Source organism: Coregonus clupeaformis, chromosome 38 (genome assembly GCF_020615455.1).
Source record: "Coregonus clupeaformis isolate EN_2021a chromosome 38, ASM2061545v1, whole genome shotgun sequence".
Taxonomy (NCBI): Eukaryota; Metazoa; Chordata; class Actinopteri; order Salmoniformes; family Salmonidae; genus Coregonus; species Coregonus clupeaformis.
This window is the reverse complement of record NC_059229.1, coordinates 1,995,009-2,018,923: the sequence shown is the minus strand read 5'-3', so window position 1 is coordinate 2,018,923 and position 23,915 is coordinate 1,995,009. Positions and strand designations below refer to the sequence as shown.

Genomic DNA, 23,915 nt, shown 5'->3' with positions numbered 1-23,915 from the left:
AGGGTAAACACATGTAAACTGTTCAGTCCTCTGCAGAGGTGTAGTGGAGGGTAAACATATGTAAACTGTTCAGTCCTCTGCAAGGTGTAGTGGAGGGTAAACACATGTAAACTGTTCAGTCCTCTGCAGAGGTGTAGTGGAGGGTAAACACATGTAAACTGTTCAGTCCTCTGCAGAGGTGTAGTGGAGGGTAAACACATGTAAACTGAGGAGCCTCTTAAAGAAGAAGTTACAGGTCTGTGAGAGCCAGAAATATTGCTTGTTTGTAGGTGACCAAATACTTATTTTCCCCACAGTATGAATGTATATATATATATATATATAAACATGGGGGATTGGAAGTGATGCAGACAATTACATTGATGGAAGTTAGAATCTATCTGCAATATTAAAGCTGATCTACCCCCTATAAAAGTTTTTTTTTAAAGACATGATCAGTCTATAATTTTAATGGTAGGTTTATTTGAACAGTGAGAGACAGAATAACAACAAAAATCCAGAAAAACGCATGTCAAAAATGTTATAAATTGATTTGCATTTTAATGAGGGAAATAAGTATTTGTCCACTCTGCAAAACATGACTTAGTACTTGGTGGCAAAACCCTTGTTCGCAATCACAGAGGTCAGACGTTTCTTGTAGTTGGCCACCAGGTTTGCACACAACTCCGGAGGGATTTTGTTCCACTCCTCTTTGCAGATCTTCTCCAAGTCATTAAGGTTTCGAGGCTGATGTTTGGCAACTCGAACCTTCAGCTCCCTCCACAGATTTTCTATGGGATTAAGGTCTGGAGACTGGCTAGGCCACTCCAGGACCTTAATGTGCTTCTTCTTGAGCCACTCTTTTGTTGCCTTGGCAGTGTGTTTTGGGTCATTGTCATGCTGGAATACCCATCCACAACCCATTTTCAATGCCCTGGCTGAGGGAAGGAGGTTCTCACCCAAGATTTGACGGTACATGACCCCGTCCATCGTCCCTTTGATGCAGTGAAGTTGTCCTGTCCCCTTAGCAGAAAAACAGCCCCAAAGCATAATGTTTCCACCTCCATGTTTGACGGTGGGGATGGTGTTCTTGGGGTCATAGGCAGCATTCCTCCTCCTCCAAACACAGCGAGTTGAGTTGATGCCAAAAAGGTCGATTTTGGTCTCATCTGACCACAACACTTTCAACCAGTTCTCCTCTGAATCATTCAGATGTTAATTGGCAAACTTCAGACGGCCCTGTATATGTGCTTTCTTGAGCAGGGGGACCTTGCGGGCGCTGCAGGATTTCAGTCCTTCACGGCGTAGTGTGTTACCAATTGTTTTCTTGGTGAATATGGTCCCAGCTGCCTTGAGATCATTGACAAGATCATCCCGTGTAGTTCTGGGCTGATTCCTCACCGTTCTCATGATCATTGCAACTCCACGAGGTGAGATCTTGCATGGAGCCCCAGGCCGAGGGAGATTGACAGTTCTTTTGTGTTTCTTCCATTTGCGAACAATAGCACCAACTGTTGTCACCTTCTCACCAAGCTGCTTGGCGATGATCTTGTAGCCCATTCCAGCCTTGTGTAGGTCTACAATCTTGTCCCTGACATCCTTGGAGAGCTCTTTGGTCTTGGCCATGGTGGAGAGTTTGGAATCTGATTGATTGATTGCTTCTGTGGACAGGTGTCTTTTATACAGGTAACAAACTGAGATTAGGAGCACTCCCTTTAAGAGTGTGCTCCTAATCTCAGCTCATTACGTGTATAAAAGACACCTGGAAGCCAGAAATCTTTCTGATTGAGAGGGGGTCAAATACTTATTACCCTCATTAAAATGCAAAACAATTTATAACATTTTTGACATGTGTTTTTCTGGATTTTTGTTGTTGTTATTCTCTCTCTCACTGTTCAAATAAACCTACCATTAAAATTATAGACTGATCATTTCTTTGTCAGTGGGCAAACGTACAAAATCAGCAGGGGATCAAATACTTTTTTCCCTCACTGTATGAATTGGATTTGTAACATATCATACAAAATGGATAACGTAGTACACAATTTGATGACGTAGTATTTAATTTGATGACGTAGTACACAAAAAACACTTTCGGCTCGTGAGCGCCACTACTTGCTGAAATTATACAAAAGATTGAGAGTGCATTTTTAAGACATTGTCTCAAATCTAGGTTTTGCCTTTAGAGTTCGAGAAAATTAACAACTTAGGGACAATTTTTTTCACTTCTCCCATTGACAAACCCCAAACACCTGTCTGGTCTGTAGAGTCTGCTTTGTGAGGCGTTCACGGAAGTATGAGCCTGTTGAGCATCTGGGTTTGAAAACTCTGTTGTTTTACTTTCTCAATAGTGTTTTCGGGGCAGATCTCCTCAAGGGACAGAATTCATTTGAATGGCTTTTGAAAGGTTGGGAGGAGCTAACTTTTTTCAATAGAAGTGATGGAGGCTGGAGCACAGAGCAGAATGTGCAGTTAGCTATATAGAACCCCTTCCCAATCAGCACAAACAAAAATATGTATTTTCAATGTCTTTTGCTCACGTCTGGGGGGGCTGAGGAGATGGTTGGGAAACCGTCCTAGGACATACAGATTATAAGGTAAGATCGCCCTCTTCTGGCACGCCATAGTATTTGAATGTTTCCATTTGTTTCCAACTTTCTGTTTCTCCACCTGAAGGTATTTTTGTATTATTATTATTATTATTATTATTATTATTATATATATTTTAGCCCCTTTTTCTCCCCAATTGCGATCTTGTGTCATCGCTGCAACTCCCCAACAGGCTCAGGAGAGGCAAAGGTCGAGTCATGCGTCCTCTGAAACATGACCCGCCAAACCGCGCACCTTAACACCCGCCCGCTTAACCCGGAAGTCAGCCGTACGTATGTGTCGGAGGAAACACCGTTCAACTGACGATTCAAGTCAGCCTGCAGGTGCCCTCCTCCCAACAGCCATTCAGGTGCCCGGCCCGCCACAAGGAGTCGCTAGAGCGCGATGAGCCAAGTAAAGCCACTCCCGGCCAAACCCTCCCCTAACTGGACGACGCTGGGTCAATTGTGCACCGCACGACTGGTTGTGACACAGCCTGGGATCGAACCCGGGTCTGTAGTGATGCCTCAATGCAATGCGATGCAGTGCCTTAGACCGCTGCGCCACTTGGTAGGCCCTAAAAGTTGCTCATAAGTTTGGATGTAACCACTGTGAAAATGTAAGATAAATAGCAAACTATACTAATCTTGATGCTCAAACAAGCGTAATAGCTACCCTCCTGTAGGTTTTTGCTCCAACCCCAGGTGTTACTACCCTGATTAATTTGATCAACCTGCTAATTATTAGAATCAGGTGCGCTAGATTAGGGTTGGAGCAAAAACCTACAGGACGGTAGCTCTCCAGGAACAGGGTTGGAGTTAAAACCTCCAGGACGGTAGCTCTCCAGGAACAGGGTTGGAGTATAAACCTCCAGGACGGTAGCTCTCCAGGAACAGGGTTGGAGTTAAAACCTACAGGACGATAGCTCTCCAGGAACAGGGTTGGAGTATAAACCTCCAGGATGGTAGCTCTCCAGGAACAGGGTTGGAGTTAAAACCTCCAGGACGGTAGCTCTCCAGGAACAGGGTTGGAGTATAAACCTTCAGGACGGTAGCTCTCCAGGAACAGGGTTGGAGTTAAAACCTCCAGGACGGTAGCTCTCCAGGAACAGGGTTGGAGTTAAAACCTCCAGGACGGTAGCTCTCCAGGAACAGGGTTGGAGTTAAAACCTACAGGACGGTAGCTCTCCAGGAACAGGGTTGGAGTTAAAACCTACAGGACGGTAGCTCTCCAGGAACAGGGTTGGAGTTAAAACCTACAGGACGGTAGCTCTCCAGGAACAGGGTTGGAGTTAAAACCTGCAGGACGGTAGCTCTCCAGGAACAGGGTTGGAGTTAAAACCTACAGGACGGTAGCTCTCCAGGAACAGGGTTGGAGTTAAAACCTCCAGGACGGTAGCTCTCCAGGAACAGGGTTGGAGTTAAAACCTACAGGACGGTAGCTCTCCAGGAACAGGGTTGGGGTATAAACCTCCAGGACGGTAGCTCTCCAGGAACAGGGTTGGAGTTAAAACCTCCAGTACGGTAGCTCTCCAGGAACAGGGTTGGGGTATAAACCTCCAGGACGGTAGCTCTCCAGGAACAGGGTTGGAGTTAAAACCTCCAGGACGGTAGCTCTCCAGGAACAGGGTTGGAGTTAAAACCTCCAGGATGGTAGCTCTCCAGGAACAGGGTTGGAGTTAAAACCTCCAGGACGGTAGCTCTCCAGGAACAGGGTTGGAGTTAAAACCTACAGGACGGTAGCTCTCCAGGAACAGGGTTGGAGTTAAAACCTCCAGGACGGTAGCTCTCCAGGAACAGGGTTGGAGTTAAAACCTCCAGGACGGTAGCTCTCCAGGAACAGGGTTGGAGTTAAAACCTCCAGGACGGTAGCTCTCCAGGAACAGGGTTGGAGTTAAAACCTCCAGGACGGTAGCTCTCCAGGAACAGGGTTGGAGTTAAAACCTCCAGGACGGTAGCTCTCCAGGAACAGGGTTGGAGTTAAAACCTACAGGACGGTAGCTCTCCAGGAACAAGGTTGGAGTTAAAACCTACAGGACGGTAGCTCTCCAGGAACAGGGTTGGAGTTAAAACCTACAGGACGGTAGCTCTCCAGGAACAGGGTTGGAGTTAAAACCTCCAGGACGGTAGCTCTCCAGCAACAGGGTTGGAGTTAAAACCTCCAGGACGGTAGCTCTCCAGGAACAGGGTTGGAGTATAAACCTCCAGGACGGTAGCTCTCCAGGAACAGGGTTGGAGTTAAAACCTACAGGACGGTAGCTCTCCAGGAACAGGGTTGGAGTTAAAACCTCCAGGACGGTAGCTCTCCAGGAACAGGGTTGGAGTTAAAACCTACAGGACGGTAGCTCTCCAGGAACAGGATTGGGGTATAAACCTCCAGGACGGTAGCTCTCCAGGAACAGGGTTGGAGTTAAAACCTCCAGGACGGTAGCTCTCCAGGAACAGGGTTGGGGTATAAACCTCCAGGACGGTAGCTCTCCAGGAACAGGGTTGGAGTTAAAACCTCCAGGACGGTAGCTCTCCAGGAACAGGGTTGGAGTATAAACCTCCAGGACGGTAGCTCTCCAGGAACAGGGTTGGAGTTAAAACCTCCAGGACGGTAGCTCTCCAGGAACAGGGTTGGAGTTAAAACCTCCAGGACGGTAGCTCTCCAGGAACAGGGTTGGAGTTAAAACCTACAGGACGGTAGCTCTCCAGGAACAGGATTGGGGTATAAACCTCCAGGACGGTAGCTCTCCAGGAACAGGGTTGGAGTTAAAACCTCCAGGACGGTAGCTCTCCAGGAACAGGGTTGGGGTATAAACCTCCAGGACGGTAGCTCTCCAGGAACAGGGTTGGGGTATAAACCTCCAGGACGGTAGCTCTCCAGGAACAGGGTTGGAGTTAAAACCTCCAGGACGGTAGCTCTCCAGGAACAGGGTTGGAGTTAAAACCTCCAGGACGGTAGCTCTCCAGGAACAGGGTTGGAGTTAAAACCTCCAGGACGGTAGCTCTCCAGGAACAGGGTTGGAGTTAAAACCTCCAGGACGGTAGCTCTCCAGGAACAGGGTTGGAGTTAAAACCTACAGGACGGTAGCTCTCCAGGAACAGGGTTGGAGTTAAAACCTACAGGACGGTAGCTCTCCAGGAACAGGGTTGGAGTTAAAACCTCTAGGACGGTAGCTCTCCAGGAACAGGGTTGGAGTTAAAACCTCCAGGACGGTAGCTCTCCAGGAACAGGGTTGGAGTTAAAACCTACAGGACGGTAGCTCTCCAGGAACAGGGTTGGAGTTAAAACCTACAGTACGGTAGCTCTCCAGGAACAGGGTTGGAGTTAAAACCTACAGGACGGTAGCTCTCCAGGAACAGGGTTGGAGTTAAAACCTACAGGACGGTAGCTCTCCAGGAACAGGGTTGGAGTTAAAACCTGCAGGACGGTAGCTCTCCAGGAACAGGGTTGGAGTTAAAACCTACAGGACGGTAGCTCTCCAGGAACAGGGTTGGAGTTAAAACCTCCAGGACGGTAGCTCTCCAGGAACAGGGTTGGAGTTAAAACCTCCAGGACGGTAGCTCTCCAGGAACAGGGTTGGAGTTAAAACCTACAGGACGGTAGCTCTCCAGGAACAGGGTTGGAGTTAAAACCTCCAGGACGGTAGCTCTCCAGGAACAGGGTTGGAGTTAAAACCTCCAGGACGGTAGCTCTCCAGGAACAGGGTTGGAGTTAAAACCTCCAGGACGGTAGCTCTCCAGGAACAGGGTTGGAGTTAAAACCTCCAGGACGGTAGCTCTCCAGGAACAGGGTTGGAGTTAAAACCTCCAGGACGGTAGCTCTCCAGGAACAGGGTTGGAGTTAAAACCTACAGGACGGTAGCTCTCCAGGAACAAGGTTGGAGTTAAAACCTACAGGACGGTAGCTCTCCAGGAACAGGGTTGGAGTTAAAACCTACAGGACGGTAGCTCTCCAGGAACAGGGTTGGAGTTAAAACCTCCAGGATGGTAGCTCTCCAGGAACAGGGTTGGAGTTAAAACCTCCAGGACGGTAGCTCTCCAGCAACAGGGTTGGAGTTAAAACCTCCAGGACGGTAGCTCTCCAGGAACAGGGTTGGAGTATAAACCTCCAGGACGGTAGCTCTCCAGGAACAGGGTTGGAGTTAAAACCTACAGGACGGTAGCTCTCCAGGAACAGGGTTGGAGTTAAAACCTACAGGACGGTAGCTCTCCAGGAACAGGGTTGGAGTTAAAACCTCCAGGACGGTAGCTCTCCAGGAACAGGGTTGGAGTTAAAACCTACAGGACGGTAGCTCTCCAGGAACAGGGTTGGAGTTAAAACCTCCAGGATGGTAGCTCTCCAGGAACAGGGTTGGAGTTAAAACCTCCAGGACGGTAGCTCTCCAGCAACAGGGTTGGAGTTAAAACCTCCAGGACGGTAGCTCTCCAGGAACAGGGTTGGAGTATAAACCTCCAGGACGGTAGCTCTCCAGGAACAGGGTTGGAGTTAAAACCTACAGGACGGTAGCTCTCCAGGAACAGGGTTGGAGTTAAAACCTCCAGGACGGTAGCTCTCCAGGAACAGGGTTGGAGTTAAAACCTACAGGACGGTAGCTCTCCAGGAACAGGATTGGGGTATAAACCTCCAGGACGGTAGCTCTCCAGGAACAGGGTTGGAGTTAAAACCTCCAGGACGGTAGCTCTCCAGGAACAGGGTTGGGGTATAAACCTCCAGGACGGTAGCTCTCCAGGAACAGGGTTGGGGTATAAACCTCCAGGACGGTAGCTCTCCAGGAACAGGGTTGGAGTTAAAACCTCCAGGACGGTAGCTCTCCAGGAACAGGGTTGGAGTTAAAACCTCCAGGACGGTAGCTCTCCAGGAACAGGGTTGGAGTTAAAACCTCCAGGACGGTAGCTCTCCAGGAACAGGGTTGGAGTTAAAACCTCCAGGACGGTAGCTCTCCAGGAACAGGGTTGGAGTTAAAACCTACAGGACGGTAGCTCTCCAGGAACAGGGTTGGAGTTAAAACCTACAGGACGGTAGCTCTCCAGGAACAGGGTTGGAGTTAAAACCTCTAGGACGGTAGCTCTCCAGGAACAGGGTTGGAGTTAAAACCTCCAGGACGGTAGCTCTCCAGGAACAGGGTTGGAGTTAAAACCTACAGGACGGTAGCTCTCCAGGAACAGGGTTGGAGTTAAAACCTACAGTACGGTAGCTCTCCAGGAACAGGGTTGGAGTTAAAACCTACAGGACGGTAGCTCTCCAGGAACAGGGTTGGAGTTAAAACCTACAGGACGGTAGCTCTCCAGGAACAGGGTTGGAGTATAAACCTCCAGGACGGTAGCTCTCCAGGAACAGGGTTGGAGTATAAACCTCCAGGACGGTAGCTCTCCAGGAACAGAGTTGGAGTTAAAACCTCCAGGACGGTAGCTCTCCAGGAACAGGGTTGGAGTATAAACCTCCAGGACGGTAGCTCTCCAGGAACAGGGTTGGAGTATAAACCTCCAGGACGGTAGCTCTCCAGGAACAGGGTTGGAGTTAAAACCTCCAGGACGGTAGCTCTCCAGGAACAGGGTTGGGCAGTCCTGCTCTATAGAGTGCACCACACTTATTCGGCTGACCCCATAGGAAAACCCTTTGAATAACCCTTTTTGGTTCCAGGTAGAACCCGTTTTGGTTCCAGGTAGAACTATTTTGTGTAAAGGGTTCTACATGGAACTCAAAATGGTTATACCTGGAACCAAAAAGAGTTATTCAAAGGGTTTTCCTATGGGGACAGCCAAAGAACCCTTTATGTTCTAGATGGCACCTTTGTTTCTAAGAGTGTACTTTATACACTATACAGAGAATAGGGTGCCATTTGGGACACAAGCAATATGATGTCACACAAGCAATATGATGTCACACAAGCAATATGATGTCACACAAGCAATTTGTGCCAATTGGAGTAGTCCCTCTTTTCCCAACCCTCTCCTAGCCTTCCCCCAGGTTTGTTAAACTGGCACATGTGATTCCATTAGTCAAAGGCTTGATGATTAGTTGACTAATTTAATGAGGTGTGCCAGTTTAGGGTTAAAACATAAATGTGAAACCTAGGGGAGGGGCCAAGGAGATGGTTGGGAAACCCTGTCCTAGGGGCTACAGATTATAACACGTGTCAAACTCATTCCACGAAGAGAACAAGGGAAGAGAGACGAGAGAGAAAAAGAGAGAGAGAAACAAGAAGACAGAATGACTATCGTATTGTGATAAAAGTTGTTTCAACCTTTTACACCAACATGTGTCTGCGGGTTTTCCCTCCTCCCTTGTACTTGATTGATGAATTAAGGTCACTAATTAGTAAGGAAATCCCCTCACCTGGTTGTCTAGGTCACTAATTAGTATAGAAATCCCCTCACCGGGTTGTCTAGGTCACTAATTAATTAGTAAGGAAATCCCCTCACCTGGTTGTCTAGGTCACTAATTAGTAAGGAAATCCCCTCACCTGGTTGTCTAGGTCACTAATTAGTATGAAAATCCCCTCACCTGGTTGTCTAGGTCACTAATTAGTATGGAAATCCCCTCACCTGGTTGTCTAGGTCACTAATTAGTATGGAAATCCCCTCACCTGGTTGTCTAGGTCACTAAGTAGTAAGGAAATCCCCTCACCTGGTTGTCTAGGTCACTAATTAATTAGTAAGGAAATCCCCTCACCTGGTTGTCTAGGTCACTAATTAGTAAGGAACTCCCCTCACCCGGTTGTCTAGGTCACTAATTAGTAAGGAACTCCCCTCCCCTGGTCTAGGTCTTAATTTAATAGAAATAACTCAAACCAGTATACAGTAGGACCTCCATGGAATGAGTTTGATCGCCCTCTTGTGGCACACCATAGTATTTTAATCTTTCCATTTTGTTTCCAACTTCCTGTTTCTCCACCTGCTACAGGTACGCTGTGGTCACCTACGGTTCCAAGTCCCATCAGACCAATGGTATTCCGTCCAACAATCCTGTCTGGAATGCTACCTTTGACATGGGTCCCTTCGACAAAGACCTGAGGCTAACGGTGGAGGTCTGGGATGAAGATCCTATGGGTTATAATGACAAGCTGAAGTACTGTACCTTCAACCTCGAGCAGGGGACACATGAACGCTGGTGCAACAACAGCGGGGGAGGGGGCTTTTATTTCCTGTACACCCTTACCTGCGACCCCCACTTGACCGGGGACCAGTGTGAAAAATACAAACCTTCCACCCCCACAACATACAAACCTTCCACCCCCACAGTCCACTCTACTCCACTCTACAGTAAGAGTAAGCATCTCTTTTCTATCCAGAGTTCAGCGCTCCTATACCTATGGTTCTTTTACATCTCTGTATAATGTACCCCCCAGAACACATGTTGGAGTACATTCATTCCAGGCAGTGGGTCTGTTGCCTGTACAGCTCACCAGGAACCACGTTGGAAACAAGGGGAATCATTTCAATATGTGTGATGGAAAATGTTATGTTTGTGCTTTTCTAATAACCAATTCGACTGGGTTCATGCAAGTGACAGATTTTTAATACATGTTGATCTCTCCAAAGTTTATCGTGTGAAGAGACAGCCTTGAAAATGTTCATCTTGTCTTTCGGGTCGTAAATAATCCCTGGTTCCTGCCTGTGCTTGGTAAAGATATGAGGGGGGAAGACATGACCTCCTCCTTTAGGACCATCTGGCACCCAGAATATGTTCTATAAGGTAAGATAGGAGATGGTGCCAGACATATGCAGGAACCAACCCTATGAATCATGCCTATGTAGCTTGTCTATGTAAGGAGTATATAAGAGATCTAACGGGATTGCCCCGACGGAGCTCACTTCAGACCGGTACTTTATGCATCTAAGTTTGACTGTGACCTCTCCAGCTTGCTGTTGATAAAGAATGATTCATTTAAGATGAACTTCAGCTGTCCTTGGGGGTAATTCCCACGACAGTTTGGCGTCACGAAAAATATGATTGATATGATCTGCGGAGCTTTCCAGTGGGGGTCTGCGAGGAAAACCGGTGGCGCATTTTATGAAGTGAAATTCCCATTTGACCAAAAGACGACGAGGCCCAGACCTTCACTGTGAGCTGCCCAGGAGGAGACACATCACACGCCAACTGATTTCAGTCATTCAATTTAAATGAATTTGTATTTTAAAAAATGAAAAAATTATAAAACCAATTAAACTAAACATAAAAATGGAGAAGACGTATATGTGGTCTGGGACCCCTGTAGTCTGGGGACGGGGGGGACATATCCCCCCCCACATTCTTAAATTGTTGCGTCCCTGAGTCTGGGACTACTAGGAGGGTACCACTAGTCTTAGTCAAGTAATTGCATGAGGTGATTGTGGATGTGAGAGTTGGGTGAGTGTGGAAGAGGCCTAATAAGAGGATTGAAATGTGGATATTAGTTGATTGACATTTGGATAATAAGAGATATTATTAGTGATAAGAGTGTTGAAATGTAGAGAATAAGAGATATTATTACTATGAACTACTGAGTGAATGAGAGAAAGTGCAGGTGTTATTCTATTTGTGTGCGGCAAAACTGTAGAATCTATAGAGACTATAGCATCTATGAGTACATAGACTACTGAGACTAGAGACACCGAGAAACCATAGATACGTGAGACTATAGATGTTATAGCATACAGTACCAGTCAAGGGGTTTTCTTTATTTTTACTATTTTCTACATTGTAGAATAATAGTGAAGACATCAAAACTATGAAATAACACATATGGAATCATGTAGTTACCAAAAAAGTGTTAAACAAATCAAAATATATTTTATATTTGAGATTCTTCAAAGTAGCCACCCTTTGCCTTGATGACAGCTTTGCACACTCTTGGCATTCTCTCAACCAGCTTCATGAGGTAGTCACCTGGAATGCATTTCAATTAACAGGTGTGCCTTGTTAAAAGTTCATTTGTGGAATCTCTTTCCTTCTTAATTAGTTTGAGCCAATCAGTTGTGTTGTGACAAGATAGGGGTGGTATACAGAAGATAGCCCTATTTGTTAAAAGACCAAGTCCATATTATGGCAGGAACAGCTCAAATAAGCAAAGAGAAACGACAGTCCATCATTACTTTAAGACATGAAGGTCAGTCAACGTGGAACATTTCAAGAACTTTGAAAGTTTCTTCAAGTGTAGTCGCAAAAACCATCAAGCGCTGTGATGAAACTGGCTCTCATGAGGACCGCCACAGGAAAGGAAGACCCAGAGTTACCTCTGCTGCAGAGGATAAGTTCATTAGAGTTACCAGCCTCAGAAATTGCAGCCCAAATAAATGCTTCACAGAGTTCAAGTCACAGACACATCTCAATATCAACTGTTCAGAGGAGACAATGACATTACCTTCTTACTTAAATCATTTGTGTTACCCAAACTATAGAATCAAGTAATAATAATTGAATAAGAGACTATTATTATTACTCAATTCTATAGTTTGGGTAACACAAATGATTTAAGTAAGAAGGTAATATCATCTAAAACAATCACCTATTTCCATTACGTGGAACTGCATCCAGAATTGAAGCAGATCCAAGTAAAGGTTTTTAGTACCGAATATTGAGCTGATAAGCCAGCACCAACTTTTTGAAGGTCCTAGCAGATTTGTTAGGATGATGTTGTTCTCTTTCACGATGAGGGATGATGTTGTTCTCTTTCATGATAAGGGATGATGTTGTTCTATTTCATGATGAGGGATGATGTTCTCTTTCATGGTGAGGGATGATGTTGTTCTCTTTCATGATGAGGGATGATGTTGTTCTATTTCATGATGAGGGATGATGTTGTTCTATTTCATGATAAGGGATGTTGTTGTTCTCTTTCATGATGAGGGATGATGTTCTCTTTCATGATGAGGGATGATGTTGTTCTCTTTCATGATGAGGGATGATGTTGTTCTATTTCATGATGAGGGATGATGTTGTTCTATTTCATGATAAGGGATGATGTTCTCTTTCATTTTATTTTTATTTATTTTTTAAGTCATTTAGCAGACGCTCTTATCCAGAGCGACTTACAGTTATTGAATACATATTTTTTTATATATACTGGCCCCCGTGGGAACCGAACCCACAACCCTGGCGTTGCAAACGCCATGCTCTATCAACTGAGCTACATCCCTGATTTCATGATGAGGGATGATGTTGTTCTCTTTCATGATGAGGGATGATGTTGTTCTCTTTCATGATGAGTGATTATGTTGTTCTATTTCATGATGAGGGATGATGTTATTCTATTTCATGATGAGGGATGATGTTGTTCTCTTTCATGATGAGGGATGATGTTGTTCTCTTTCACGATGAGGGATGATGTTCTATTTCATGATGAGGGATGATGTTGTTCTATTTTATGATGAGGGATGATGTTGTTCTCTTTCATGATGATGGATGATGTTGTTCTCTTTCATGATGAGGGATGATGTTGTTCTCTTTCATGATGAGGGATGATGTTGTTCTCTTTCATGATGAGGGATGATGTTCTATTTCATGATGAGAGATGATGTTGTTTATATTTCATGAGGGAAGATGTTGAATGCAGATGACGCTCACCTGCCTTTTGTTCTGTTTCATATCTAGCCAATCTACCACACCATATGAATCACATGACCGTTCTGGGTCATGTGATAGGAGCAGAACAGCAAATTAACCCTCACACCCATTTCATCTTCCTGAGGTCACATTAAATAAATGGTCAAATCTCTATGAACACGGTTGCGTAGCCTGATCTAACTGGGGCTGCTGTACAGGAAGTATTCATAACCCTTGACTTGTTGTGTTACAGCCTGAATTCAAAATGAATGAAATAGTTTTTTTTCCCTCACCCATGTACACACAATACCACCTAATAACAAAGTGAAAGCATGTTTTTAGAACTGTTGGCAAATGTATTGAAAATGAAATACAGAAATATCTAATTTACATAAGTATTCACACCCCTGAGTCAACACGTTAGAATCACCTTTGGCAGTGATTATAGCTGTGAGTCTTTCTGGTTAAGTCTCTAAGAGCTTAGGTTATTGTCCTGCTGAAAGGTGAATTTGTCTCCCAGTGTCTGTTGGAAAGCAGACTGAACCAGGTTTTCCTTTAGGATTTTGCCTGTGCTTAGCTCTATTCCGTTTCATTTTATCCTAAAAAACTCCCTAGTCCTTGCCAATGACAGGTATACCCCTAACATGATGCAGCACCACCATGCATGAAAATATTTAGAGTGGTACTCAGTGATATGTTGGATTTGCCCCGAATCCAACACAACATAAAGTTAATTTCTTTGCCACATTTTTTGCAGTTTTACTTTAGTGCCATATTGCAAACAGATGCAGTTTTGGAATATTTTTATTATGTACAGGCTTCCTTCTTTTCACTCTGTTATTTAGGTTAGTATTGTGGAGTAACTACAACGTTGTTGATTCATCCTCAGTTTTCTTCTATCACAGCCAATACATTCTGAGTCAAGAAGGACAGCAGTTTCTTTGAAGTGACTGGATGTATTGATACACCATCCAAAGTGTAATTAATAACTTCACCATGCTCAAAGGGATATTAACTGTCTGCTTGCCCCCCCTTACAGATATGTGTGTGTGTGAAGTACAGAAATTAGGTAGTCATTCAAAAATCATGTTAACCACTATTATTGCACACACAGTGAGTCCATGCAACTTATTATGCAAATGTTTACTCCTGAACTTATTTAGGGTTGCCATAACAACCTTTCATTTTTATTAATTTGTAGAAATTTCTGAATACATTATTCTACTTTGACATGATGGGTTATTGTGTGTAGGCAAGTGACACAAAATCTCAATTTAATCCATTTTAAATTCAGGCTATAACAAACTGTGGAAAAAGTCAAGGGGTGTGAATACTTTCTGAAGGCACTGTACAGTGTGCTGCACAAGTTTTGTGATTTCAAATGATGACACCCATATTGATCAGGTCACACCTCAGACATATTGGTCAGGTCACACCTCACCACCCATATTGATCAGGTCACACCTCAGACATATTGGTCAGGTCACATCTCAGACATATTGGTCAGGTCACACCCCACCACCCATATTGATCAGGTCACACCTCAGACATATTGGTCAGGTCACATCTCACCACCCATATTTATCAGGTCACACCTCACCACACCCACCAAACTGGAGCAAATATATCTCAAAGACCATTAAAATAATGCTTTGCACCATTTAGGGGAAATGGATCGTTCAGTATAAACCTTCATGCAATGTTTATTGAACTAAACGCACCCCACGTGAATCTGGAAACCACCCACAGCAACAGCATCAGACAGACAGCCAACAAAATAAAAGTCCAGAGACAGGTTTACAAAATAAGAGTCCTTTAATGGTGGGAGATGAACAAGTCATATGAAGTGCCTCTTAGCAGATTCAAGCTTACAAAAACCCTTCCCCACATGCATACTGGGTATTGTAGTTCCCTGGAACACAGGGGATACAGTGAAGCAGTAAATGGAATAGGGGGGACTACAAACATGGCAGACAGAGTGGACTGTGCCCTGAATATTCTCCACACATAAGGGATGTTGGTATACATTTAAATAATCCCACGAGTCAGCATTCTATGTGTCGGTCTCCTATGAGAGAGTGTGTGTGGAACACTGGGGTTACTGGTCAGCCTTCTATGTGTCGGTCTCCTATGGGAGAGTATGTGTGGAACACTGGGGTTACTGGTCAGCCTTCTATGTGTCGGTCTCCTATGGGAGAGTTTGTGTGGAACACTGGGGTTACTGGTCAGCCTTCTATGTGTCGGTCTCCTATGAGAGAGTGTGTGTGGAACACGGTTACTGGTCTGACATGTTATCATTGACAGAGGGAGAATAATGCTTGACACACAGAGAGGGGACACTATAGAGCAGTGGGAGGCCTTGACACACAGAGAGGGGACACTATAGAGCAGGGGGAGGCCTTGACACACAGAGAGGGGACACTATAGAGCACGGGGAGGCCTTGACACACAGAGAGGGGACACTATAGAGCAGGGGGAGGCCTTGACACACAGAGAGGGGACACTATAGAGCAGGGGGAGGCCTTGACACACAGAGAGGGGACACTATAGAGCAGGGATAACGGTCCACGTGAACCCACACACTTGTTGGCTCAGTCAGTCACTACCGACAGGTCTCTTTTATTTTCACACACACAATGACGTAGTCATGGCAATGGGTACAGGGGAAAAGGGGTGGTGATGGTGTCAGTGTAAAGTTGCATATAGAACAGAAGGTTGGGGGGGGGGGCTTCTAAGGGTAGTAGGGAGGACAAGAGGGGGTATTTAAGGGGGGTGGGAGGTAGGAGGGGGTGGATAAGAGCATTTGAGGGGTGGCTGGGGGTAGGCGGGTTTAATTGTGGGGTATTTCGAGGTGGTAAAAGGGGTTGGATGTGTGTATTGATGGATGTTGGGGGTGGAGGGGGTATTCAGGGGTGATGGGGTATTCAGAGGGTATTCAGGGGTATTTAGAGGGTATTCAGGGTGTGATGGGGGTATTCAGGAGGTGATGGGGGTATTCAGGGGTATCAGAGCTTGTCTCTATCCCGTGCGGAGGATGATGTGAACTCCAGAGTCGGTGAACACCGGACCACTCATGTCTCCCACCTTCAGAGCAAAGGACGCATCCTCAAACGGCTTCTGCATCTGACCTGAAACACAAACACACGCAGACTGATATCAGATCTAAAACATAAAATACCTGGAAAATACACAAACACTTATATCAGAAAATAAACATAAAATACCTGGAAAACATACAAACACATATCAGAACTAAAACATAAAATACCTGGCAAATACATAAAGGAGTGCATGTGTTTGTGCGTGTCTGTGATTGCATGCTTGTGTGTGAGAGTGTATAGTACATGTTACATTTGACCGTGTGTGTGTGTGTGCGCCTGTCAGTGTGTGTTACCTCTGCCGAACAGTCCCAGGTCTCCTCCGTTGCGTGCGGAGCTGCAGTCACTGAACTGGGAGGCCAGAGCCTCAAACTCCTCCTCTCCTGACTTCATCTGCTCTATGTACTCTACAACAACAACAACAACATGTTAACAACACACACCATCTGCTCTATGTACTCTACAACAACAATAACATGTTAACACCACACACCATCTGCTCTATGTACTCTACAACAACAACACCATGTTAACAACACACACCATCTGCTCTATGTACTCTACAACAACAACACCATGTTAACAACACACACCATCTGCTCTATGTACTCTACAACAACAACAACATGTTAACACCACACACCATCTGCTCTATGAACTCTACAACAACAACATGTTAACAACACACACACATCGTTTCTCACTCACCAACAAACCATCTCTCTCAACCCATTCACACACACACGCATAGTTTCTCACACTCCAACAACATACCATTTCTCTCTCTCTCAACACATTAACTCACAGATACACGCACACAGTTTATCAAACTTTTTCACACACCATTTCTCTCAACACATACAGACAACTGGAAACATTTAATCAAATGTTCTCACAAACTCTTTCCCCAACTACTCACTTTGTATAAGGTCGAGGGCCTCGTCTTTGGAGCGTGTGATGTTCTCCTCCCTCCAGGAGGACGGGCGACGTGATTGACTATGCTTCACCAGGAGGTGGGAACAACGCACCTTGTCTGGCTCGCCACTCCCATCACCTACAATCCAATACAACTTTACTGTCCACTCCCATGACATTTTTACATTTTAGTCATTTAGCAGACGCTCTTATCCAGAGCGACTTACAGTTAGTGAGTACATACATTTTCATACTGGCCCCCCGTGGGAAACGAACCCACAACCCTGGCGTTGCAAGCGCCCTGCTCTACCAACTGAGCTACAGGAGACCTATAACCTTATTATCCACTCCCATCACCTACAATATAACTTTATTATCCACTCCCACCACCTACAATATAACTTTATTATCCACTCCCACCACCTACAATATAACTTTATTATCCACTCCCACCACCTACAATATAACTTTATTATCCACTCCCACCACCTACAATATAACTTTATTATCCACTCCCACCACCTACAATATAACTTTATTATCCACTCCCACCACCTACAATATAACTTTATTGTCCACTCCCACCACCTACAATATAACTTTATTATCCACTCCCACCACCTACAATATAACTTTATTATCCACTCCCACCACCTACAATATAACTTTATTATCCACTCCCACCACCTACAATATAACTTTATTATCCACTCCCACCACCTACAATATAACTTTATTATCCACTCCCACCACCTACAATATAACTTTATTGTCCACTCCCACCACCTACAATATAACTTTATTATCCACTCCCACCACCTACAATATAACTTTATTGTCCACTCCCACCACCTACAATATAACTTTATTGCCCACTCCCACCACCTACAATATAACTTTATTGCCCACTCCCACCACCTACAATATAACTTTATTATCCACTCCCACCACCTACAATATAACTTTATTATCCACTCCCACCACCTACAATATTACTTTATTGTCCACTCCCACCACCTACAATATAACTTTATTATCCACTCCCATCACCTACAATATAACTTTATTATCCACTCCCATCACCTACAATATACCTTTATTATCCACTCCCATCACCTACAATATAACTTTATTGTCTACTCCCATCACTTAGAGCACGGCGCTTGTAACGCCAGGGTAGTGGGTTCGATCCCCGGGACCACCCATACACAAAAATGTATGCACGCATGACTGTAAGTCGCTTTGGATAAAAGCGTCTGCTAAATGGCATATTATTATTAAAACACCTTTATTGTCCACTTCCCTCACCGACAATACAACTTCATTGTCCATATGATACTACAGCGAACAACAGAGTCTTCTTCTCAACCCCCCCAGACAGCACACATCACACACAGTAGAGAGGAGCACAGGGTCCAGCCGCAGCGCCGCGCCCCTGGATGGAGAGCACGCTGCTGGGTAAAGGGCCTTGCTCAAGGGCCAGCACCCCTCCAGTTGTCAGATCAATCCCCCAGACCAATTTCACAGAGCCCCACCAGGTATTCTAACCACGACCTTTCAGCTACAGGTCCATCCCCTTAGCTGCTGGGCGACCTACCTGACCCCACCGGACGCTCCCATTGGCTGGCATTGGTGATGTGGTTAAAGTAGTATACTCTACCTGGGAAAGGTGGGAGGAGGGAGAAAAAGAGAGGGGGGAGAAGAGAAATAGAGAGGAAATAGGGGAAGAGAGAGGAGGGTGAAGAGAGGATGGGAAGAGAGGGGAAGAGGAGAGGAGGGGAAGACAGAGGAGGGGAAGACAGGAGGAGAGAGGGGAGGAGGGGAAGAGAGGAGAGAGAGGGGAAGAGAGGAGAGAGAGGGGAAGAGAGGAGAGAGAGGGGAAGAGAGAGGGGAAGAGAGAGGGGAAGAGAGGAGAGAGAGGGGAAGAGAGGAGAAGAGGGGAAGAGAGGAGATAGGGGAAGAGAGGAGATAGGTGAGGTGTTGTTTGGGGGATGAGAAAGACTAAGAGAAAGAGGGAGGTGATGCTGAAACAAAATTCTACTGAAGCTTCCTTTCCTTCATGTGCACTAATTTACATTTAAGTCATTTAGCAGACGCTCTTATCCAGAGCAACTTACAAATTGGTGCATTCAATTTAGGATAGCCAGTGGGACAACCACACTTTTTTTGTTTTTATGGGGGGGTGGGGGAGTAGAATGATTACTGTTATACTATTCCAGGTATTCCTTAAAGAGGTAGGGTTTCAAATGTCTCCGGAAGGTGGTCTAATCTATGCAGACGAAAGCATTTTGCTTTAGTCATGGAATGGACAGAACTAATCTCAGTTAGTCGTCTTCAGCAACTTTTAATGATATTGTGCAGAAGGCGTTGAGAAAATATTTTTTTCAACAACTTTTGCTCACTGGGCAGGCACCTGCCATCCTAACACTGGTGTTGGAAAGGCTCCAAGGCGCGGGACAAAATGACGTCATTGTTATGGGCCTACCTCGCGAGCTGGCGTGAAATGAATGGACATTCATGAATAAACTGGCTAACTCAAAATGACGACACCCCATATAATAGTATATCTTCCAATACATATATACCTAAGAATTGTTTGATTATGAAAGAAGTTACTGTCCAATGCATAGTACGTTGAACAGCCGTCAAAACATGCATGCGCCGCTGCTAGTTTAGCTAGCTAACTTGCTGGGTTAGTCATGACATGAGCGTCATTACTGGCTAACGTTAGCCAACTAAACACCAGATGATAGTTTGACACACGCACTAGTCAAACGAATAACCATCAAACATAATTCACAAATGCACAAATAAACATGCGTCACCACCTAACGATGCAACAAGCTTACAACCAACCTAACTAGCTAAGAAACTTAGCTGCGCTGCTAACGCTAGCATTTGCATTAGTTCAGCCGGTATAATGGTTTGTGCACCAGCGACAAATTGTTCGGGACTGGGATGAAAGCTAGTCATCTCTCTCCACCTACTTGAACTGCGGCTCATCCGCTTCTCCCATCCGGACGGCAGCTTCTCGTCCTCGGCGTCTGCCATTGTCCCTGCTTGCTTTCAAAACGGTACAAGTCACTCCTCTTTTCCTCTCGCGGCTCGCAGGAAACGGCTGTTGTTGTTGCACCTTCCATCCGCCAGGTGTCAGCAAAGAGACATGTTTAGAATGTTCTTCACTTTTCTGGAACATTTGCTTTTTTTTTTTGTTGTTGCATTAGACGCATTTCTCATGATAAAGTACATTGGCTTAATCGAATGGTATGTTGATGTCATATTCGGTGGTTTATTCCACTGATCTACGGTAAAATGCCCTTAGATACTGATGTGACCGTATATGTTATTTCATTGCAACTACTCACAGCACTTCTGGTCAATTTACGGCATAAGTTCATATCGCAGTACCCGCCTTCTCTTGACATGTTACCGTATGAGAGGCCTTGAAGTAGAAACGTCAATCATCAGTTTAGACGTTTCATTGGTGCGTCTTCTCGTTGTACACAAAGCGGAACACTTTACGACTACGCAGGCTGAAGCGATTCACGTTTTAGCGAACAACTAGCGACCAATAAGGTAATATCTTTACTTATATGATATTTTTATCAATGGTATAGACCAAAATAAACATGTATAATGAAACGTCAATATCTAAGACTTAATGCTTTATTTTTTGTTCGAAATTTTCGGTGGTTGTTGATGAAGCGCTAACTAGTTCTGCTAACATTAGCCAGCTCCAGATTCGACAACTTAACGTTTATTTTGCTAGCTATTATCTTACTGTTAGCTGTTAAACAACATTACATTATTGGAGTTGGAATGACAAGCAACTGGAACAACCTCCTTGTATTGTAACCAACTAACGTTAGCTAGCTAGCTAAACTGTGTTGTATGTTCACGGGACACGCTCTTTTCACGCCACTTCGATACGAAGTGATTTTCGTAGCAGGTTAAGAGAGCATTTTCGCTAACCCATCATAACCTTAACCTCAGTCTCCTAAACTGCTACGTTAATTATCCTAACCCGCTTTAAGTTCTCCTAACCTGCTACGAAAAAGTCACTTACGTATCGAAGTGGCGTGAAAATAGTGTTTATCGTATGCTCACCGTGTCACACAGTATCTTAAGCAACTCTTCCCGTCTCTCTCTCTGCAGAACAGGATCAGGATGATTGAGGTGGTTTGCAATGACCGGCTGGGCAAGAAGGTCCGGGTGAAGTGCAAGTATCCTTTTACCAAGCTGACCAACATGCAAGTTCAATAGCTAGTCTTACAGCACAGACTAGCCTACCCCATTCATAGACGCATACAGCTTTATCGCCTATTGGCGATAGTAACGTACACTATATATACAAATGTACACTACCGTTCAAAAGTTTGGGGTCACTTCGAAATTTCATTCTTTTCGAAAGAAGCAGTGTAGACATTGTTAATTTTGGAAATGGCTATTGTAGCTGGAAACTGCAGATTTTTAATGGAATATCTACATACGCGTACAGTGGCCCATTATCAGCAACTATCAGTCCTGTGTTCCAATGGCACGATGTGTTTGCTAATCCAAGTTGATCATTTGAAAATCCTTTTGCAATTATGTTAGCACAGCTGAAAACTGTTGTGCTGATTAAAGAAGCAATAAAACTGGCCTTCTTGAGACTAGTTGAGTATCTGGAGCATCAGCAATTGTGGGTTTGATTACAGGCTCAAAATGGCCAGAAACAAATAACTTTCTTCTGAAACTCGTCAGTCTATTCTTGTTCTGAGAAATGAAGGCTATTCCAATGCGAGAAATTGCCAAGAAACTTAAGATCTCGAAGTACAACGCTGTGTACTACTCCCTTCACAGGACAGCGGGAGGCCCACAACTGAGCAAGAGGACAAATACATTAGTGTCTAGTTTGAGAAACAGACTCCTCACAGGTCCTCAACTGGCAGCTTCATTAAATAGTACCCGAAAACACCAGTCTCAACGTCAACAGTGAAGAGAGCGACTCCGGGATGCTGACCTTCTAGGCAGAGTTGCAAAGAAAAAGTCATATCTCAGACTGCCCATCTTAATCTTTTTATTTTATTGGCCAGTCTGAGATATGGCTTTTCTTTTGCAACTCTGCCTAGAAAGTCAGCATCCTTCTAGATGCTGAACCTTCAGAGGGTTCTGGTTAGGGTTATATAGGTGTCTAGATGCTAAACCTTCAGGGGGTTCTGGTTAGGGGGGGAGAAGAGAAATAGAGAGGAAATAGGGGAAGAGAGAGGAGGGTGAAGAGAGGATGGGAAGAGAGGGGAAGAGGAGAGGAGGGGAAGACAGAGGAGGGGAAGACAGGAGGAGAGAGGGGAGGAGGGGAAGAGAGGAGAGAGAGGGGAAGAGAGGAGAGAGAGGGGAAGAGAGAAGAGGGGAAGAGAGAGGGGAAGAGAGAGGGAAGAGAGGAGAGAGAGGGGAAGAGAGGAGAAGAGGGGAAGAGAGGAGATAGGGGAAGAGAGGAGATAGGTGAGGTGTTGTTTGGGGGATGAGAAAGACTAAGAGAAAGAGGGAGGTGATGCTGAAACAAAATTCTACTGAAGCTTCCTTTCCTTCATGTGCACTAATTTACATTTAAGTCATTTAGCAGACGCTCTTATCCAGAGCAACTTACAAATTGGTGCATTCAATTTAGGATAGCCAGTGGGACAACCACACTTTTTTGTTTTTATGGGGGGGTGGGGGAGTAGAATGATTACTGTTATACTATTCCAGGTATTCCTTAAAGAGGTAGGGTTTCAAATGTCTCCGGAAGGTGGTCTAATCTATGCAGACGAAAGCATTTTGCTTTAGTCATGGAATGGACAGAACTAATCTCAGTTAGTCGTCTTCAGCAACTTTTAATGATATTGTGCAGAAGGCGTTGAGAAAATATTTTTTTCAACAACTTTTGCTCACTGGGCAGGCACCTGCCATCCTAACACTGGTGTTGGAAAGGCTCCAAGGCGCGGGACAAAATGACGTCATTGTTATGGGCCTACCTCGCGAGCTGGCGTGAAATGAATGGACATTCATGAATAAACTGGCTAACTCAAAATGACGACACCCCATATAATAGTATATCTTCCAATACATATATACCTAAGAATTGTTTGATTATGAAAGAAGTTACTGTCCAATGCATAGTACGTTGAACAGCCGTCAAAACATGCATGCGCCGCTGCTAGTTTAGCTAGCTAACTTGCTGGGTTAGTCATGACATGAGCGTCATTACTGGCTAACGTTAGCCAACTAAACACCAGATGATAGTTTGACACACGCACTAGTCAAACGAATAACCATCAAACATAATTCACAAATGCACAAATAAACATGCGTCACCACCTAACGATGCAACAAGCTTACAACCAACCTAACTAGCTAAGAAACTTAGCTGCGCTGCTAACGCTAGCATTTGCATTAGTTCAGCCGGTATAATGGTTTGTGCACCAGCGACAAATTGTTCGGGACTGGGATGAAAGCTAGTCATCTCTCTCCACCTACTTGAACTGCGGCTCATCCGCTTCTCCCATCCGGACGGCAGCTTCTCGTCCTCGGCGTCTGCCATTGTCCCTGCTTGCTTTCAAAACGGTACAAGTCACTCCTCTTTTCCTCTCGCGGCTCGCAGGAAACGGCTGTTGTTGTTGCACCTTCCATCCGCCAGGTGTCAGCAAAGAGACATGTTTAGAATGTTCTTCACTTTTCTGGAACATTTGCTTTTTTTTTGTTGTTGCATTAGACGCATTTCTCATGATAAAGTACATTGGCTTAATCGAATGGTATGTTGATGTCATATTCGGTGGTTTATTCCACTGATCTACGGTAAAATGC

At 44.9% G+C, this 23,915-nt stretch overlaps 2 protein-coding genes across 5 annotated transcripts in view; both read right to left on the bottom strand.

Annotated features, from left to right (window-relative positions):
- LOC121534260 (zinc finger protein 501) overlaps positions 1–23,915 on the bottom strand; it is a 644,805-nt gene that overhangs the window by 359,325 nt on the left and 261,565 nt on the right. The window lies entirely within an intron of this gene.
- pin1 (peptidylprolyl cis/trans isomerase, NIMA-interacting 1) lies at positions 14,877–23,739 on the bottom strand. 3 transcript variants are annotated; one of them, XM_045211712.1, is made up of 5 exons: positions 23,589–23,739; positions 18,691–18,753; positions 17,098–17,232; positions 16,475–16,585; positions 14,877–16,208 (listed from the first exon to the last, which is right to left on the bottom strand). In XM_045211712.1, the coding sequence occupies exons 1-5, from the start codon at positions 23,650–23,652 to the stop codon at positions 16,099–16,101; spliced, it is 483 nt and encodes a 160-aa protein (XP_045067647.1). In that variant the 5' UTR covers positions 23,653–23,739; the 3' UTR covers positions 14,877–16,098. The 3 variants fall into 3 exon arrangements, with proteins under 3 accessions (XP_045067647.1, XP_041723453.1, XP_041723454.1); XM_041867519.2 differs by lacking the exon at positions 23,589–23,739 and adding an exon at positions 20,081–20,229; XM_041867520.2 differs by lacking the exons at positions 18,691–18,753; positions 23,589–23,739 and adding an exon at positions 20,081–20,226.

Bases quoted from the DNA above. Each gene is read 5' to 3' on its own strand.
- pin1 (XM_045211712.1), bottom strand. From the start codon at position 23,652: ATGGCAGACGCCGAGGACGAGAAGCTGCCGTCCGGATGGGAGAAGCGG. The intron at 16,586-17,097 runs GTGAGTAGTTGG...TTGTTGTTGTAG, and splicing joins GGCCCTCGACCTTATACAAA to AGTACATAGAGCAGATGAAG. The intron at 16,209-16,474 runs GTAACACACACT...TTTGTGTTTCAG, and splicing joins CCTGGGACTGTTCGGCAGAG to GTCAGATGCAGAAGCCGTTT.